This window comes from Stegostoma tigrinum, chromosome 7 (genome assembly GCF_030684315.1).
Source record: "Stegostoma tigrinum isolate sSteTig4 chromosome 7, sSteTig4.hap1, whole genome shotgun sequence".
In the NCBI taxonomy this organism is placed as follows: domain Eukaryota; kingdom Metazoa; phylum Chordata; class Chondrichthyes; order Orectolobiformes; family Stegostomatidae; genus Stegostoma; species Stegostoma tigrinum.
In genome coordinates, this window is record NC_081360.1 from 88,357,971 (window position 1) to 88,378,936 (window position 20,966).

General features: G+C 42.7%; 1 protein-coding gene across 5 annotated transcripts in view; it reads right to left on the reverse strand.

The window, feature by feature from the left end:
* Window positions 1-3,976: 3,976 nt before the first annotated feature.
* gli2a (GLI family zinc finger 2a) overlaps window positions 3,977-20,966 on the reverse strand; it is a 382,695-nt gene continuing 365,705 nt past the window's right edge. For all 5 annotated transcript variants that reach the window (XM_059647512.1, XM_048535196.2, XM_048535193.2 and 2 more), the window contains 3 exons: window positions 18,648-18,929; window positions 8,833-9,166; window positions 3,977-8,258 (listed from right to left, as the gene is read on the reverse strand). In XM_059647512.1, coding sequence (XP_059503495.1) covers window positions 5,743-8,258; window positions 8,833-9,166; window positions 18,648-18,929 — 3,132 coding nt within the window. In that variant the 3' untranslated portion in view covers window positions 3,977-5,742. The remainder of the gene's footprint in view (window positions 8,259-8,832; window positions 9,167-18,647; window positions 18,930-20,966) is intronic.

A 20,966-nucleotide genomic window follows, 5' to 3' on the forward strand; every position in this document is an offset into this window, starting at 1 on the left:
GAAGAATTTTGGAAGATTATGGAAAAAGACAGTGTGAGCATGAGTGCATTGTGATAAAAATGGAAATTGCTGGAGAAACTCAGAAGATCTGGCAGCATCTGTGGAAAGAAAGCAAAATTAACGTTTCGGGTCCAATGACCCTTCTTCATATTGGAATAGTTGAGTACAAGATTACAAATGCACAAGGTCAAGACTTGAACCACAGGTGAGTTGTATATGGGAACAGGAGTAGACCATGTAAGCACAGTGGTTCCCAAGCCATTTCCCTAGAGACCCTACTGAGGGTCTATTGAGAAGCTTGAAGTTTGCTGAGACCCTGGACATGTGAAAGTAGGGGGAGAGGTGAGGAGAAGATGCCTGGGAGAACTGGGTGGGGTTTGCTTGGAAGAGGAAAGCTGGTGGAAATAGATACCAAGGGTAAAAGGAAATAGAAGCCTGAGATGCCTGGGGTGGGGGTATTTCGGAAGAGTGGTGGAGATGGAAATAAGGAAAGGTGGGGGGTGTGGGGAGAGAAGAGATCTGTGAGAATGGGACGAAGGAAAGCTCCTTACTCCACAGAGTTTTTAAATAAGCTCCCCATTAGGTATTTTCAGGATTAATTTCTGGTTACATCCAGTACCAGACGTTCTGACCATTCCCAAGAATATGGTAATATTGTGTCAAACAGGCTTTAAGTGCAGATAACTAACTACAACTTAATTGCAGTTTAGGCCTTGTTAACTATTCCAGTCTTATGACTCAATTTTTAAACGTTTGCCAGGTGTTTCTGGTCAATTATGCAATCATTTTTGGTGAAATTGGACTGAAATCAGCAAATCTGGTACAGGAGATCATGGAACTTTATGTATTACGTTTTATTCAGTGCAACCTGACTTTACAGTAATCTTTTCTGTTACTTTTAGAAACATTGTGTAAGAAACAAGACCTGCAAAACCAAGAATATCGGTATGGTGAAATAATAGAGTTTCCATTGATTTTGTTCATTTGCATGATTCAAGGGATGCTCCAAAATAAAACACGTTATGTCTTTGGGTGCAAGTCCACTAACAGGTACAGTTTAAAGTATTCAATGACATCTTAAAAATTGAATAAGGAGCTGCTTACTGTCCTTCAGCTCAATTTGAGGCACAATTTGCCTTAGAATAGCCAATTATTCCCAAAGTGGATTATCCATACCATTAAGTATGGAAATACAGTAGGTTTAGTGGTTCACATTGTGTTGATTTTAATGTTGTACTTGGAAATACCACAACTTCTTTATCCCTGTGGAATCTGTACATGTGAGCAAGTGTAAACTAATGAATATCTTAGACATGTAGCAATCACTCCCACTCCCACAAGAGTAGGCGGACTGCTTGGCCAATTGCAGATGACACCATTTGTGGACTTCTAAAACAGTAATATTTGGAGACTAAATTAACAGCAGTGACTGAGGAAGGCCAATTAATCAGTTCTGTTCTGTAGTTCCGTTGCTGTGGCCCAAGACCAACATGGCTGTCTCATGGTCCCATGGTCCCAGTGGCTGACAATCGGAAACTCTCCCACCATGGATCTTTGCAGCTGGAATGTGTTACACATACCAGGCCTTCCATTCAGAATAAACACTCAACTTCACTGCCAAGATCACCATCTCACGTCAGTCTGTATGTTGACACTTTGTCTACTTCGTCATTTAAAAGCTTCATCTTCCTTATATTCCAACAGCAGCTTCTAACCCTAACAATGAAGGTAATGTTGGTATGGCCCTACCATATCATAGGACTTCTGTCTCATTAGAGAAAGTGTGAGAAAGAGGAAGTGTGAAAGAATGAGAGGGAGACAGAAAGAGATAAAGAGAAAGAGTGAGAGAGAGACAGAGAGGGTGAGAGAAAAAAAGCCAGAAGCAAATTCATTCAGGGAAAGAGGCCAATAACTGTAGATGTGTTATGAACAGACTCTGAGCAGTCAGGTCAGGGGACAAGTCCTCAGGTTGCAGGTGTTTATATATTGCTTGGAAGCTAGCTCCAAAAGCCGAAGGCAATTGGGTTATGAGATGGATATGTTACGATGTACCAAAGACATGAGTTTAAGGAGCCCAAGTTAAACAATGGTGAGCTAAGTTAGCAGCAAGTTTTAAGGGTCTCAGAGTTATTAACTGATGTAAATAGCATCTACTGAATGTGCAGAAAATTACTTAAAGAAAATCAATTATAACTGTGCCAGCTAAGCAAGAAGCTTTAGAATAGAAATAGAGCTGACTCTTCACTGAGGTTTGAGTGTCTGTAAGTGGATTTCTGAGAAAAAAATGGATGAATTTTTCTTTCTGCTTGTGACACAATCATTGCAATTGTATTTGTCTAGTGTAATATCATTCATATCCCTCTTCAATGACAGAAACTTTGATATTCATTTCTTTGAAGGATATTGGTAGCCTCTTAAGAAAATGCCTGGAAGCTTAATGCCACAGTAATCAAAGTGAAACATAAAAGTGGTCTGTTCAGCCAGGTTTCACTCCGCAAACTGACCAGTCCAACTATTAACGTTAGTTCAGCTTCTAAAATTAGCTTGGCCTTGGACAGTGTGATGTGGTCGAATCTAGAAGAATGCCAAGGTGCTGTGGACAGATATATGGGGTGATGAACTTTGAGAAACTGTGGTGGTCCTCCTTTCAGCCGTGAAAATTAAGGGACGTTTGATAAGTGATTTGATTTGATTTATTGTACACACATGTACCTAAGTACAATGAAAAGCTTTGTTTTGTGAGCAGTGCAGGCAGATTATAGCAAACAAGGACATAGAGATCATCAGGTGCTTAGACAGAGAAAAATACAGAGCAGTTATAAGAAATGTTAGAATAAGATCTGCTGTAGGGAGCTTGCAAAGAGACCACCAGTGTCAGCGCCAGCTTAAATCATACTGTTCACAATAAGGACATTTTTCAATTGAGTAAAACAGGAGAAACTATTTGCGGGACATGGATTTAAATTAACAAAAGAGCCAAGGGTGACATAATGAAATAAATTTTTACACTAGGCGTTTTACAATGCACAATCTTCAAACTGTAAGTGGATAAACAATCTACAAGGAAACTTTTGTAGGCAACAGGGAAAGAATGGCATGGTGGATTAATAGGATGGCTCCAAAGGACATTGGGCAAAATGGCCTCATTCCATGCTCTATTGTTCTATGATCTTAGTATTGCTAAGGGCATTAACTAAGTTTCCATCCTACCTTCTGAAAAGAAAAACATCTTACCTCAAATGAGTAACTATTAGCCAATACTGCCAATCTGTATTTGGACACTTGGAGACCTAATCTTAGACCAGAAGACCATAAGACATAGGAGTGGAAGTAAGGCCATTCGGTCCATTGAGACCACTCTGCCATTTAATCATGGCTGATGGGCATTTCTACTCCACTTACCTGCACTCTCCCCGTAGCCCTTAATTCCTTGTGAGATCAAGAATTTATCAATCTCTGCCTTGAAGACATTTAACGTCCCGGCCTCCACTGCACTCCGTGGCAATGAATTCCACAAGCGCACCACTCTCTGGCTGAAGAAATGTTTCCTCACTTCAGTTTTAAATTTAACCCCTCTAATTCTAAGGCTGTGCCCACGGGTCCTAGTCTCCCTGCCTAATGGAAACAACTTCCCAGCCTCCACCCTTTCTAAACCATACATTATCTTGTAAGTTTCTATTAGATCGCTGCTCAACCTTCTAAACTCTAATGAGTACAATCCCAGGACCCTCAGCCGTTCATCGTACGTTAAACCTACCATTCTAGGGATCATCCGTGTGAATCTCCGCTGGATACACTCCAGGGCTAGTATGTCCTTCCTGAGGTGTGGGGCCCAAAATTAGACACAGTATTCTAAATGGGGCCTAACTGGAGCTTTATAAAGCCTCAGATTCTCAAAGTCTCTTACACCCTGATTTAAAATATGAAAACTTATGTACATTCAACATTGCTTTTTATTAAAGAAAAGTTTGTTATTGTACAAAAAGTGTATATACATTTAGATCACTAGATCTATTTTGTGTGCTGAGAGGAATTGGTTACAGGAAACGTCCAGGCTACAAGTTGATCAAAAATAGTCAGCTTGGTGCTCTTATTCAAAACACAGTTTTCAACATGTTGTATATTTACAGGCTGGAATGGTTGTACAATGTTTAAAATTTCTTTACATGAGATGCTTTATGCACTAAGAATGCACAACAAAGAACACATTTTAGCTCATATATATTGAAAAGATGCTTTGCATATCTTTCACAATAATTCTCACACATACTGAAACTATTTTCATTAAACACTGCATGTTAACTAGCACAGTACCAATAGCATTGCCATATTACAAGCATATTGCTGGAAACTGCTTCCAAAATATCTTAAACTGAGGAGACTGAGGGGTGATCCGATACATATTTATGAGGGACATATATAGGGTAGCTAGTCAGAGGCTTTTTCCCAGGGTAGAAAGGTATCTACAAGAGGGCACAGGTTCAATGTGAGAGGGGGAAAGTTGAGGGGAGAAGTGCAGGGAAAGTTTTTTTACACTGAGGGTGGTGGGTGCACTGCCAGTGGAGGCGCTGGAAACAGGCACATTAGCAATGTTTAAGATGTATCTTGTTCGATATATGAACAGGAGGCAAACAGAGGGACAGAAATCACGTATGGGCAAAAAGTGATGGGTCTAAATAAGGGATGCGCAGTGGCTCAATGCTTAGGCACTGCTGTCTCACAGCTCCAGGGATCTAGGTTCAATGCTGCCTGTGTGGAGATTACACGGTTTCCCTGTGTTTGTGTGTGTTTCCTCTGCGTGCTACGGTTTCCTCCCATAGTCCAAAGATATGCCGGTCAGGTGGACTGGCCATGGAAATTGACCATGGCATCCAGCAATGTGCTGGGCAGGTGGATGATTCATGGAAAATTGAGGGTTACAGGATAGGATCAGGGTGTGGGTCCAAGTGGGATGCTGTTCAGAGGGTTGATGGGCCAAGTGGCCTGCTCCTGTGTTGTATTGTATATTGAGAATGCCTTCACTATTTGAAAATAACAAGACATAGTAAGGCACTTCTTGATGCTATAATATGGGCTTTCCTAGCTTGGTACCATATATTTTAAAGAGAAGCCTTAACATTTACAATGTCTGCAAACTATACAGTCTGTATTGTCATGAGGTTTTAAAATGATAGATGTGGAATAATTAAGAGCTAAACTCAGAAAAGAAAGCAATATACAGTATGGCTTTGATGGTGTTTGTCAACGTACCTTTTGTTCTTTCAGCTCAGCCAAACTAAAACACTTTCCCAAGACAATGAATCAACTGATATTCACTGGGGAGTTCACATTAATGAAATAAAAGAAAGCACATATCTACTATTTATAAGGAAGAAATGGGCAATGTTTGGCTTGTGCCCTTGCCTGTTTGGTCTAGTATACAGTATCAGTGCTTTGTAACAAAAAAGAAACAGGATTCCCATTTCAAATAACACGCCTCTTGATGTAACATGTCAATCCACCAGCTACTTCTTCAAAACACATCAAGAAATCCCTATTCACAAATATATAAGCCTTTGCAAAATGTCCTGATTCTCTTTCTTCAGAATAAAGGTTTCTTTTTATACATTAAAATACAAAGTCTATATAAAAAAAAATCGCTCTTTAGGAATGTTAATATTTTGAGACAATCTGATTTTAAGCATCATATTTTGAAGTTACTGGAATTTGAAATTGGAATTGTTCTTTACTGTTCTTGAGGGTTTAAGACATCATATTAAGAAATTTATTTTCCTCAGCCAAGGTAGTTAACATGGAGCTCATGTCTCCTATTGCCATATTAGTCAACCCGGCTGGAATGGGCTGCAGAGTCAGAGAATTCCGAGGAGTTGTGAGGCGTGAGGAATTTTGAGAGAGGTTCTGCAGAAGGCTGGGGCTCAATGTGCCTGACATCAAGCTAGAATGGTCACCATCATCCATGATAGCATCAAAATCTATTTGTGCATGGTCTAGACTGTGGGAGTTTACTGTACTTGATACCTGGTTGGTGCCTGGTGAGGCCATTGCTGCAGCTTTGACACCTTGCATACGCTGTTGTTGCTGAATAGCACAGTCCATTTGGCCACTGAAGTTGCCATTTTGTTCATACATGTGGATCTGACCAGAATAAAACATCAAGTTGCTGTTTGAACCATCGTTATTACACTGTTGCGATTGCATCGAGAGTTGATTACCAGGCTGATTGTGGCTTACTTCGGATTGACTGTGCCCAGGGCTCATGCCATTCAACTGGAGTGGGCTTTGCAGATAACTTTGCTGTTGCATGTTTAAAGAATTCATTAAACCATGTTGTCTTGCTAATGGATTCGAACCCTGGCGTGGATGGGGCTGCATCATTCCATGACTTAAGTCATGCTCAGCAGAATTCATGACACTTGACCCCGCTTGGCTGAAGTTCTGCTGGTTTGGGCTGACTTGGGAATTAGTTTGACTTAAAACTCCATGGGCAGGGAAGGAGCTGTGGCCCGGATTTCTGCCAGACTGGACATGAGGCCCAAAGTTCTGTTGGCTTGCAACATGCATGCCTTGCGCTGGTGCATCTCTGGAACGGCACCCGTTCATCATCATTGGCAACTCGTTTGTGCCAGTCATTTGCTGATGAATCTGTGCCCGGACCTGCTGAGCTTGAGTGTAGCTTTTGATTGCTGCATCTTTGCTCTGCATCATTGCCATCTGCTTAAAGTCTTGAGTACCTGCTGGTGCAGGTGAGCCCATCATGTTGCTTGTTGGCATATTACTGCAAGCTGTTTGGCTGAGAGTCCTGCCAGCAATATTGGGGCTAAGCATTTGGCTGGACTGATTAAAAGTCTGGTGCGGGCTGAGAGGTTGGTTAGCGTTCTGGCACACGCTCATTGCCTGTGGTTGCGGCTGTTGTTGCTGCATATAATTCATCCTTTGCCCGTTCACACCGATACCTCTTTGCATTACACTCTGCTGCGCGAGAGCCATCTCGTTCTGGTTCATTGGCACAGTGGGCTGAGCGGAGTTGAGGTTCTGGTACTGGTCAAACATTTGCTTCTGCTGAACTACTGCTAGGTTTGACCGAGAGAACTGCTGCTTCGACTGGTCAGGAATGACATCAACTGTACCTGAGCTTACTTCATTCCACTGAACTGGCATGCTGTTCTTGTTCATGTTGGGCGATCCCTGGTATGGTTGACTCCCTGGACTGATCTGGCACTGTGTCATCATAGAACTTGGCTGATTCATGTTACCATCGACCACTGCCATTCCACGGTGGCCGTATGGGTTTTGATTCTGCACGGTCAAGTTTTCTTGGAAACCCTGCATTTGCCCAGTGAAATTCAACGGATTGCTATTCTGGGCTAATCGATTTTCCTGAGAGTTGATATACTGCACCACGTCATCGGGCAGCATTATATCATCCTCCACGGCTTGGGCGTCAATCTCGCCGGCCACGGTCTCCATGACAATGTTCTCGCTGATGCTGGGCGGCCTAGGCGAGTACGCACACCTGTGGAGGCTTCCATCCGACCGGGTGGGGTTTTGGAGGCCATAGTGATGCCTGTCCATTGCTGGCGGCAACGGCAGCGGGTTCATGTTGTTCATGCTGTTGAAGCGTTGGACCCTGGGAAGAGACAGGGGATCCACAGCTGTCCTCCTGACCGGATCACTTGCCCGCCTAGTGGTATTGCCAATGAGTTCATGAGGGCGGAGAGCTGCTGTGCCATAGCCTCGTGGAACGCCGTCGCTGCATCGCCTCTGAGAGGCAGGAGGAGGGAACGGAGCATACACAGAATTGGGGCCATCCCCCAGGAGCGACATTCTCGCCTTCTGGCTTATGCGCTCCATGTTTGGCAGAGGCGTTGGAGGTGGGCCCCCAGTCGCGGCAGCGTACTTAGCCTTCAGCCTGTACTGCTCAGCCGGCGTCAGATTGAGCAGGCCACCACAGTAGCTGACTTCGCTGGACCTCCGTGACAGATCCGTGGAGATGGGGTCATAGGAGTCGGCCGAGCTGATGTTATTTGGACGGCCGCCAACGTGGGAAGCCTCGCTGGAGCGGCGGCTGGACAAGTAAGGGGAAATGCCAGATGACCTTCGACTGACAGTGTAGGCCGAACTGATGGTGCTCGTGGCACTGTCACGGCGCTCATTCAGTTGATTCAAAACAGTGATCTCACTGTTGGACAGTTCCGTTATCCTAGGGTTAGGCAACATGGCAGTGGAACCACCAGTACTTGAATTCTCCAGTGAAACTCCTAAAGAACATTAAAAATAAGCACATTAATCTCTGCTTGATAAAGATGAAGCTACGTGAGAGAAAAGGAGATTCGATAGAATCCAAATGTCATGGAAGCAGGCCATTCAGTTGACTGAGTCCAACTGACCCCACTGAACAGCATCCCACCCCGACCTCCCATCCCCCAACCATATCCTTGTAATCCTGCACTCCCCATGGCTAATTCACCTAACCTACACTTCCCTGGACACTATGAGCAATATAGCATGACCAGTCCACGTAACCTGCACATCTCTGGGCTATGGGAGGAAACCCATGCAGACCCAGGGAGAATATGCAAACTCCATACAGTCACCTGAGGGTGGAATCGAACCTGGGTCCCTGGCACTATCAGTCAGTAGTGCTAACCACTGAGCCACTATCAATGTGGATGATGTAGGGCAGGAAGAGGTTCGTGTGTATCGTAAACACTGACACAAAGCTGTTGGGTCAAATGGACTATTTTTTGAGCTGTAAGTTCCATGTATACTTAAAGATTGTTACCATTTATACATCCTGAGCCATCTAGACAGGACTGAAAAACAGCAACTTACCATTCATGGGAATGAGAGGCAGCTTGGTGTTCTTGACTGGTGGCACTGGGTTTGCCCATGAAGGAATGTCTCTAACCTGCTTCAATTTTTCTTTCTTTAGTTGCTCAAGTCTTTGGGGTGCTGTCATGTTCTTTCTCAAATGAAGGCTGATTGCTGAAGTTCCAGATGAAACAGTGGAGTCCACAATTGGGGAATCGTCTAAGGCAGTCAAATCTCCCAGGCTACCTCCACTGTTGATGTTCATTTCTACTCCACTGTCATTGTTGTTGGTGCTGCCAAGTGGCGATGGTTCACTGCTGCATGAAGATTGGCCACCAGGGCTGGACTGATACATCTGTGTTGAAACAGAATAGATTCTTTCAGAGGTTCAAGAACAACAGGAACCATTTGCGTTATTACCTTAATATTCACACGTGTAATAAACAAATATTTTAATTTTTTTCCCCTTTCTGTTTCTGAGGTGATTCTAAGCAATGACTTACCCTCAATTGACTTTCCTACGGAGCATTTTACATTTGGTGAATTTTCACAGTGAGTGCTATCTATGCTTCTCAAATTGTGAAGGACATTGCATCTACAAAAGCAGATCCTGTCTTCGCATGCAGTTCAAGTCACTGTACCACGATGAACAGCAAGTACCTTGGTTGCTTTTCCTCTTTCCCAATCAAAGAGAACCCCCGTTTTTATTTGAAGATTTAAAAGTTGCCCTCAGCTAACTTGATATACATTGAGAACTGAAGGAGGCACCCTGTTGGACCACACAGATCAGAGACATAGCCTGTTGGGCTGTCAGTGTAGTATATGCTTTTTAAGAGACCAGCTCCATAATCTCAAGCCCATAAAAGCTCTTATGGTCCACATTGGCAGCAATGATGCAGATGGAAGTAGGAATGGTGTCCTGAAAGTTACATTGAAGGAGCTTGGCAAGACACTGAAAGCCATTAATTTTAAGACAGGAATTTGAGGATTGTTCCCAGTGTTATAGGAAAAGAAAGATTGAGAAGATGAACACATGGCTGGACAAAAGGTGTAAGAGGGAGATTTTTTGATTTCTGGGGCTGGTTCTGGGGCACGTGGACCCATACAAGGAGAACGGGTTACATCTTAGCAGGACTGGGACTAATATCGTCGATGGGCATCTTGCTGGTGCTGTTAGAGAAGGTTCAGAGTAGCTCAGGCAGATGGTAGCCTAAGAGGAAATTCAGGCAGAACAAAAAGAAAGAAAATTATGGAAAATAGAAAATATAAAGCAGCAGAAACAAATTCTGGAATCGACCAGTATAGTGTTTAAATAGGCAGATTAAAATGTCTTTGATGCATGCAGCATTCACAATCAGATAGGTGAATTGATGGCATTTGTAGAAATAAAAACATATGATTTAATTAGCATTATGAAAACAGGGCTACAGGGTGTCCAAACTGAGGGCTGAATACTAAACAATATTTGACATTTAGGAGGAATCAGAAGAAAGGAAACGGAGATGGGGTTGCGCTGATAATAAGGGATGAAGGAAGTCTGGTTGGAAGAACAAAATGCAGAACTAGTTTGGGTGGAGCAATGAAGCAACAAGGGGCAGCAAAGATTGGCAGGAGAGATTGATAGACTACGAAACAGCAGTGGTAATGTTGGCCACTTCAGGAAATTGGAGTATTGCATTCAATCCTGGTCACCACATTACAGGACAGTTGTGGAGGCTTTGCAGATAGTGTAGAGACATTTACCAGGATACTGCTTGGATTAGATGGTATGAACAAAGAGGAAAGGCTAGAAAAACTTGGGATGTTTTCTCTGGAGCAACAGAGGCTGAGGGGAGGCTTGGTAGAAGTCTATAAAATTATGAGATGCATAGATAGGGGTGACAGTCGGAATCTTTTTCCCAGAGTTATAATGTTTAGCACTAGGAGCAATGATTAAGGTGGAAGGGGCAAAGTTCAAAGGAGATATGAGGGACAAGTTTTTTTTACACAGAGAGTAGGAGGAATCTGGAATGCACTGCCAGGGGTGATTCCTCACGTATGTGAAAAAAGGCTCGGAGTTTTCCTCGATCCTATCTGCCAAGGTTTTCTCATGCCCCCTTGTAGCTCTCCTAAGCCCTTTCTTCATCTCCCTCTAGAGCCTTTTTGGTTCCTTGTTTCCTAAGCATTCTTCTTCCTCTTAACCAAACGCTCGACCTCCAGTGGAGGCAAATTTGATAGGGACTTTTCAGGGAGTTTTAGATAAGCATATGAATATGCAAGGAACAGAGGGATTTTGATCAAGGGCATGGAAAAGGGATTAGTTTAATTTGGCATCATGTTTGGCACTACATCGTGGACCTAAGGGCCCGTTCCTGTGCTGTGCAGTTTTATGTTCTAGAGTTGCACTTAGCAAGGAGAGTGCAATAATTATCGGTGTCTTCAATCTCCATCCAGGCTGGATAAATCTAACGAGCAGAATGTTGTGGAGGAAGAATTCCTGGAATGTATTCAAGATAACATTTGAGAACAACTGTATCACGAGATAGCTTAGAAACCCACTTCAGCACAGGCTGTTTTAGGTGTATTACGCAATGAGAAATGGCTATGAATAATTGCATTCTAAAAGAGATTTTACAGAAAAGTGACATTGTGCAACAGAATTTTCCAAAACCTTTGAAAAAGATGTAGCTCAGTCTGAACAAGGACAATTATAAAGATATGAGGAGGAAGTTGGCTGTTGTGGATTGGAAAATGTGTCATAAGGTTTGACGTTAGTTAGGGAATAGTTAGCATTTAAAGACTTACTGCTTGGTTTTCAAAAAAACCTACATTCCTCCAATGCAAAACTACCAAACAGGAAAAGTGAGAGAGCCACTGCTAACTAAGAAAATCAAAGGTAATATTAGATCAAAGGAGGAGGTTGGTAAAGTTACTAAAATAAATTGTGAACTTGAAGACTTAGAGAACCTTAGAAATTAGCAAAGAAGGGATGAAAAATTGATAAAGGAACAGAGATTAGAAAATGAATGTAAATTGACAAGGAACAAAACAAGAAATGGGTAGCAAAGACAAATCTGGGTCTAATACACAGAAATTTATAATACAACATAAAGAAATGTCAGAGAAGCTAAATAAGTACTTTGAGTCAGCTTGCACAGAGAAAGGCACAAGATGTCTCCTTGTAATAATTAAGAGCCAACTACTGAGAGTGTGCAACTGAAGCAAATTAATATTTGTAAATTAGTGTTGGAGAAATTATTGGGACTGAACATTGACAAATGCTTACCAGTCAATGAGCTTCACTTTAGAGAGCTAGAAGGGATGTCAATAGACATAGTGGATGATTTGGTGATCAGCTTTCAAAATTCTGTTCATTCTGCAATGACACCTTATAGATGCGACGGTTGCAAATGTAACCCCATTGTTTAAGAAAAGAAGGACAGAGAAAGCATGGAAAAACAAACTTATTAGCCTGATATTAATAGTAAGGAAATACTATAAACTACCATAAAGGATATATTTATTTAATATTTCAGAAACAATTGGGTGGTTGGATTTATGATGGAGAAATCAGGTTTGACAAACCTGGAAGAGTTTTTAAGGATATTACAAGCAGAGTCAATAAGGAGGAACTAGTGGATGTGGTGTATTTGGATTTACAGAAGGTGGTTGGTTCACTAATGTCCTTCAGGGAAGGAAACTGCCATCCTAACCTGGTCTGCACTACATGTGGGTCCAGATCTACAGCAACGTAGATAGACCGACATGAGGAGAGGCCACTTTGGAATTGGTGCTTGGCAATGAACTGGGCCAAGTGTTAGGCCTGCTGGTAGAAGAGCATTTTGGTGGTAGCAATCATAACTTTGTTACTTTTACAATAGTCATGGAAAAGGATAGGGACATACAGCAGGGTAAGGTCTATAATTGGGGGAAGGGTAATTACCCATTCTTGCCTAACAGAATTGTAACATAAATTGGGAACAGATGCTGTCAGGGAAGAGCACTATTGAAATGTGGAGATTGTTTAAGGAAAGCAACTGCATGTGCTCGATATGCCTATCCCTAGCAGGCAGGGAAGATGTGGTCGAGTAAGGAACCTTGGTTCTTAAGAGAGGTTGAATGACCGGTTAAGAGGAAGAAGGATGCTTATGTTAGGTTTAAGAAACAAGGAACCAAAAAGGCTCTAGAGGGAGATGAAGAAAGGGCTTAGGAGAGCTATAAGAGGGATTGAGAAAACCTTGGCAGATAGGATTGAGGAAAACTCCGAGCCTTTTTACACGTACTTGAGGAATAAGAGAGTGACCAGAGAAAGGGTAGGGCTGATCAAGGATTGTAAAGGGAATTTGCGGAGGGAGTCTAAAGAGATGGGAGAGGTCCTTCATGAATACTTTTCTTTGGTATTCACAACTCAGAAGGACCTAGTTGTAGAGGAGGACAGTGTGAAACAGGCAGGTAGGCTAGAGGGGGTCGATGTTAGTCAGGAAGATGTGCTAGGAATTTCTGAGGAAGTTGAAGGTAGATAAGTCCCCTGGGCCTGATGGGATTTATCCAAGGATTCTATGGGAAGCAAGGGAAGAGATTGCAGGGCCTTTGGCGATGATCCTTTCGTCCTTAGTGTCCACAGGTATAGTGCTGGAACATTGGAGAGAGGCAAACGTCATTCCCCTGTTCAAAAAAGGGAACGGGGATAACCCTGGAAATTACAGGCCACTTAGTCGTACGTCAGTGTGGGCAATTTACTGGAAAGGGCTCTGAGAGACAGGATTTATGATGACTTGGAAAGGCACAGTTTGATTTGTGATAGTCAGCATGGATTTGTGAGGGGTAGATCATGCCTCACAATCCTTACTGAATTCTTTGAAGACGTGACCAAACATGTGGATGAAGGTAGAGCAGTGGATGTGGTATACATGGATTTAAGTAAGGTGTTTGATAAGGTTCCCCATGGTAGGCTCATGCAGAAGGTAAGGAGGCATGGGATGGGGGAAATGTGGCAGATTGGATTCAGAAGTGGCTGACCCTTAGAAGACAAAGGGTGGTAGTGGACAGAAAATATTCAGCATGGCGCTCAGTTACGGGTGGTTTACCACAAAGATCTGTCCTGGGTCCTCTTCTATTTGTGATTTTTGTAAATGACTTGGACGAAGGAGTAGAAGGGTGGATTAGCAAGTTCGTGAATGATAGGAGGATGGTTCGCATTGTGGATGGTGTGGAGGGCTGTTCTAGGTTACAAAGGGACATTGGTAGGATGCAGAGCTGGGCCAGGAAGTGGCAGTTTAACCCTGACAAGTGTGAGGTGATTTATTTTGGAAGGACAAACTTGAAAGCAGAATACAGGGTTAACGGAAAGATTCTTGGCAGTGTGGAGGGGCAGAGGGATCTTGGGGTTCATGTTCACAGTTCCCTGAAAGGTGCTACCCAGGTGGATGGAGTTGTTAAGCAGGCGTATGGTGTATTAGTTTTCATTAATAGGGGATTGAGTTCAAGAGCCGTGAAGTTATGTTCCAGCTATACAAAAGTCTAGTTCAGCCACATCTGGAGTATTATGTCTGGTTCTGGTCGTCTCATTATAGGAAAGATGTGGAGGCATTGGAAAAGGTGCAGAGGAGATTTACCAGGATGTTGCCTGGAATGGAGGGAAGATCTTACTAGGAAAGGCTGAGACAGCTAAGGCTTTTCTCTTTAGAATAACGAAGGATGAGAGGTGACTTGATAGAGGTGTACAAAATGATCAGAGGTATAGCTAGAGTAGACAGCCAGGGACTAAACAGTCAGTGACTTTTCCTTGGGTGGAGGTAGGGCATAGTTTTAAAGTGAGTGGAGGTAGATTTCAGGGAAATGTCAGAGGTAGGTTCTTTACTCAGAGAGTGGTAGGGGCATGGAATGCATTGCCGGACAGGGTAATGGAGTTAGCCTCATTAGGGGCATTTAAGCGGCTATCAGGCATATGGAAGATAGTATGAGGTAGGGGTGGAGGTTCGATAGACCTTAGGATTAGGGTAAAAGCTTGGCATAACATCATGGGCTGAAGGGCCTGTATTGTGCTGTGCTGTTCTATGTTCTAATGTGAAGGGTCTAGGCCCGAAACGTCAGCTTTCCCGCTCCTAAGATGCTGCTTTCCTGCTGTGTTCATCCAGCTCTACACCTTGTTATCTCGGATTCTCCAGCATCTGCAGTTCCTATTATCTCTGAATCTTAACGGTCATCTGGCGTGAATGAATAAAGAAAAAAATCATGAGTTTGATGTCCTGAAATTGGCCTTTGCAGTGAAAACGTAAGCATTAGGGTAGGGGTCAATGTGCATCAATTGGTGTTTAAAGTGGTAAGGGCATGGAATGCCCTGCCTGCCAATGTAGTTAACTCAGCCACATTAGGGGCATTTAAACAGTCCTTGGATAAGCATATGGATGATGATGGGATAGTGTAGGGGGAATGGGCTGAGATCAGCTCACAGGTCAGCACAACATTGAGGGCTGAAGGGCCTGTTCTGCGCTGTATTGTTCTATGTTCTATGTTCTAAAGGCTTTGTATCTACTAGCTCTGATAATGCATTTAGTGACATTTCTATGTGATGATTAATTTATATCAAACAAATGAATGAATTTCAGCAATGACAATTTGGTGAAAATTTCTGAGGCTTTACTCCTTTGTGAGGTATCTACATGGTATTTGCAGTATTGAAACAGGCCATTCAGCCCATCAGTGTTTTATGCCCCACATGACCCTTCTGCTACCCTCTTCGTTGACCTCACCATATCCTTCCTCAATTCTTTTCTCCCACTCTTTTTAATTCATTCACGGGATATTGTGCCTTTGGAATTCCCTTCCTCAAAAGGCAGAGGATGCAGAATCTTTCAATATTTTAAAAGCACAGGTAGATAGATTGCCAAAGGGATGGAAGATTATCAGGAATATCGTATTGAGGTTAAAATCAGGTCAGCCATGATCTTAGTGAATGGTGGAGCTGGCTTGGAGGGCTAAGTGGCCTATTGTTTATATGTCATCCACTTTAACCCTGTGGTGGGGAAAGACTTTTCTCTTAATTATTGCAATCTCTCAAAGAAAGGCAGGATGGACTAAATGTCTTCCTTCTATGCCGTGTGTCTCCATGCATCTTCCTCTTATTAAAAATAGATTTCCTGTTGATAGTTATTTAAAACAGACATAAACTGTATTACACTTATGTAGCTGAATGGGAGAAGTTACAACTGTATCAACCCTACTCTGCAAATCTCTACTTGACAGCTATGAATAGGCCTTTATATCCACAAGTCAATTCATTTATAAATAGGCACTGCACAATCTTGTACCAATGGTGTTAATATAATGTGTTCCAAACAGTGGGAATGGGTTCTATATTTAGCTATGATTGATAAGGAGAATTTTATAAGTGGGGTAAAGCATAATTTCATGTTTCCAAACTCTACTACTTCAGATTGTTCAGATCATGTGATCCATGAATATAGTTTAATTCTAACTGTTCCCCATTTCGTTTCTCCCCAAAGCAATATATCAAATTATACTTACTTCTTACGGTTCTTTAAACCAATCTAAAAGTGCTCTATTTCACAGAAATATTTAAACCCGCTTTAAATCTTTTTTCTTTAACTAATACTCTTCAGCTGTCACAGATTGCAAATGTAAAACAATTTTTAAAATGCTGCCTATTTATCCTACTTAAGTGCCACTGATGCAGGGTAATTTACAAGTGTTGTTGATTATAATGAAACAGGTTCAGTATAGGTGTAAAGCAAGAGAGATGATAGATAAAGTAAACCTTTACTCACCTTAGTACCGACTGTCCTTAGGAAGGTACAGTCAGGAAGGAAAGGATATTGAAGCAGCAAGCATAGCAACAGAATGGGTGTCAGCAGCAGAAGAAAAGGAGGAGACCACTGTTAGTAGGTTAGTACAGAGGCATGGTTGGTTAATTTCACACTCGTGTTTTTGGAAGAGAAATGCATAAACTCCAGATCAATACTGCTATATCTCCCGCACAGTTCCCTGCTAAAGTAACTCAGTCAAATTTGACAATACTCTTAACTGTACAGTGCTGATGAAAGGTCATTGACCTGAAATATTAACTCTGCTTCTCTCCACAAATACAGCTTGACTTGCTGACTTTCTCCAGCACTTTTTTGTTTTTATTTCCAATTTGCAGCATTTTGTTTTTGGTAAAAAAAAAGCTTTTCCTCCCTTGCTTTGATTATTTGAATGACCTAATGACCCTCCTGTGTACACAGGAAGCAGGGAATGCCTCCTTATCCAGGCCTCTACTCCTGCACAAGGAACCTGGTATTTAAGAGGCATGCCCTGAAGAAGGGGTGGTATCTCTGTGTCCAGATTAGCTGCCTGCTCCGTGATTCACATAGTGTGGAAGGAATCTAGTTCCTTGTTCACCTTATTTGCTTTTCAGCCATTTGATGGGACATCCGTTTTGAGACATAGATTAGATTAGATTTCCTACAGTGTGGAAACAGGCCCTTCGGCCCAACAAGTCCACACCGCCCTTTGGAGCAGCCCACCCAGACCCAGCCCCCTACAACCCACACACCCCTGAACACTACGGGTAATTTAGCATGGCCAATCCACCTAGCCTGCACATCTTTGGACTGTGGGAGGAAACCGGAGCACCCGGAGGAAACCCACACAAACACGGGGAGAATGTGCAAACTCCATACAGACAGTTGCCCGAGGCTGGAATCGAACCCGGGTCCCTGGTGCTGTTAGGCTGCGCTGCTAACCATTGAGCCACCATGCTGCCCGACATGTCGAAAAGTCAACAGCTTGAACCCAACACCCAGGCAACCTCCAATAAAAGTTCCAGCTGGAGGCAGCAACTGGCCTGGACTGAAAGACAAAAGGCCTTTTATGTTTTGCAGGAGCCATGGGATCAGGAAGCAGTGCTGACATCTTTCTGACTCCTGTGTTTGGTTATCACCAAAACAGAGAAAATAAAGACCACTTTGACAGGCTTATTATCAGAACAATGACCTGAAAATCCAAGCCAATTTCAAAGCTTCAAAAGATCCTTCTGACAAAAAAAGGAGTCAACATACACATAGATTATAAATATGGAGTGCCCATGTTGGTGCAGAGGATTAATTTCTCTCATTGGGTGCCAAGGATGGTCCACTCTGTGTGGGTGCGCCTTACTCTCACATACATCCAATTGGTAACATGCCCCACAACGCTTGGTACTGACATATCAAGTGGGTATAACCCTTACTTTATATGTCTGAGCTGAAAAATTGGGACCAGTTCCTCATACAATTATAGAACTAAACTTGCAAGTTATTAACTGAAAAATGGGTGGTTGAGTTATATGCTTGAATATAGGCTGAAACATGCACCTCGGCAGCGAGAAATAAAGTTGTCTTGTGCAGACATACTTTTTTCTAAAAGGATAAAACAGAAAGTGGTGGAGTAACTCAGGAGGCCTGGAAGCATCTTGGAAAGAGAAGCTGAATTAACATTCGGGTCTAGTCAGACTTCTTCAGAACCCTGTCTGACATTTCGTACAGCATAGAAGTTGGAGGTTTAAAGAGCTGGAAGCAATGTGTCAATCTGATGTTGAATATTAGCAATAATTTACATGACTCCCAATCTTGTTAATGAAAAATAATTCACTTTTTTCAGATGGTTTTACTGCCAAAAAATATATTTACTGAACATATTTTCTTCATGGATTAATGTTTATTAATATGCATGGACCAAGTGGTCCCTCTCTAGAGTGTACAATATTGGCTTTGGCAAATCCAATTCTATTAGGGTTTTGTAGTTAATTGCTGTGATATTCCCTGCTATTTGTCGTTAGCTATTGCTTTACTACTCTTGCCAATAATTCTTGGACTTACCATGGAATTTTCTGTTTTGATGGTTTTTACTTGCAGGCAGTCATCCAGGCTCCCACTGGTGCTGTTTGCTTCAACTTTTTCCTCAGCCCCTCTACTCCCAGGCCCGATGGTGAGATCATGGTCACTGGGTTCCTTGGGGGGTGGGGGTCTGGGATGAGTGTCGTTGCGTTGTTTTTTTGTCACATGGGCATCTGGCCCATGGACAGTCTTCACGTGTTTCCGAAGGGAGCTAGGGTCTGTATATCTTTTGGTGCAGCCAGGAATTTTGCAAACATACGGTTTCTGTGAAGAGAGTAAGCAATGTCAGGTACAGCGAAGGAAATGACCTTCGAATAAAGAACAAGTGTCATCAATAAATCCGGTGGGGAATTTAGGAGAATCTGCTTTACTCAGAGAGTGGTGAGAATGTGGGAATTTGCTTCCTTTGGAATGGTTCAGGTGAGTCACACACATTCATTTAAGATTAAGCTGGGTAATACAGGAGGGGACAATGAATAGAAGAAGAGATAGTAAGAACTGCTGATGCTGGAGTCTGAGCTAATACAGTGTGGACCTGGAATCAGGGGAGCAGAAAAGCTGACCTTTTGGGTTGGGACCCTTCATTTTTCTGAAGAAGGATCCTGACCCAAAACATCAGCTTTCCTGCTCCCCTGATGCTGCCTGGCCTGCTGTGTTCATCCAGCTCCTCACTGTGTTATTAACCATTAGAAGGATATGATTTTGAGAGTGGGTTGAAGTAAGGTTGGAGAAGGCTTGTGTACCATATGAACATGGACCAAACAACCTATTTCTGCACTGTGAAGCTTTGTACAATCTCCCAGAGCCATTGAAAGTATAAAATAAACCTTCAGCAAAAGCATTACAACTTGGCTTAGCAGCCCTCCCCATGTTTCCCGAGTCAACTTCATTTATCTGATTTCTAACCACTACCCTCAGCTCCTTGGAATATATCAAATTGCCTTCTGAACACATTCAGATTATCAATCCAATTTCCTTTCCTGACAGTTTACTCCATGAGTCTAACACCCTTCTGGGCAATGACACAAAATTCACACAGGCCTGGAGCAAGACTGGAGATGAGAAGAATTTTGTTTCCCCCCGCAGACTAACAGCCATGTGAGCAGCCAATCGAAAAAGATGGTTTATTCTCAGTCAGTAGATTTCTTTGAAAAACAACTGACTGAATAGCTGTTTGGGGATGAGCAGCGAAAACTAAACAGTGATTTATATATCTGGATGAGTTATGTGGGAGTTGGGAAGATCAAAAGAAAGTTTTTTTATAGATGAATGATAGGAGCGAGTTTCACAACTGAGATGATATATCAAGCAGCAAGCTGATGCCCTTCTTTCAACGCAAACTTGCCATATTCTTACAGGTGAAAAATTAAATCATTTTATGTTCTTTACTACTCCTTTATTTGCTCTTAGGTAGAATTCCCACGCATTTCTTTCTGTTTTATAGTTATTGCTGTGCTTGGGTACTCCACATTCCTTTCCTGCCTATTTTCTCCTCCTTTCTCAAGTGCTGATAGATGTTTATAGCACACAATGGCGTGATTCAGCCCATCAAGTCTATACCAGTCAAAAAAGATCTAAGCACACTTTTTCAGCTCCTGGCCCTTAGCCCATGATCAGTCATTCTAGCATCGGTGGTACTCTGTAGCAATGTCAGGCAATTAAGGCCACACACACTGCTCAATACAACAAATCTCAAACAGTGGACATTTGGATGAAAGGACTGGAACCCGGGGCCTCAGATACCATGTATTGTTTCTGCGACACTGTGCGAAGATATCCTTCGCAGTATTAATATTGAGTTGATTTTATTCCTTGCACCCCAGTGTTCACTTATCTTCATCTGAAGGCTAAGACTCAGCCAAGTGTGGGCATGGGTGACTCCAGGGGTCATTAACTCCATGCCCCTACCAGCAGAGAACATGGGCAGTCAAGCATTAATTAGACACTGTTGACCATCTCGTGTTTTGTCCAATTAGAAGCTATGCCACCAAAATCTCACACTGCTGGTGCCTACTGGCCAATCAGAGGCTGGCACCTTCTCTGAGCCCCAGGGATCCTCGCTGGATGACCAGGTTGTGAAGTGAAGAGCTGCCAAAATGGCAAGAAGGCAAAAGTGTGATTTTTGTTTTGGGTATCATGGGATCACAAAGAGAGGACAGTCGGAAGGTTAGAGGGACAAACATAGGAAATAGGAGCAGGAGTAGGCAATCTGCCCCATCGATCCTGCTCCGCCATTCAATAGGATCAGGGCTGATCTTTTCATGGACTCAGCCCCGCGAGGGGCAGGGATCTTGAAATTTC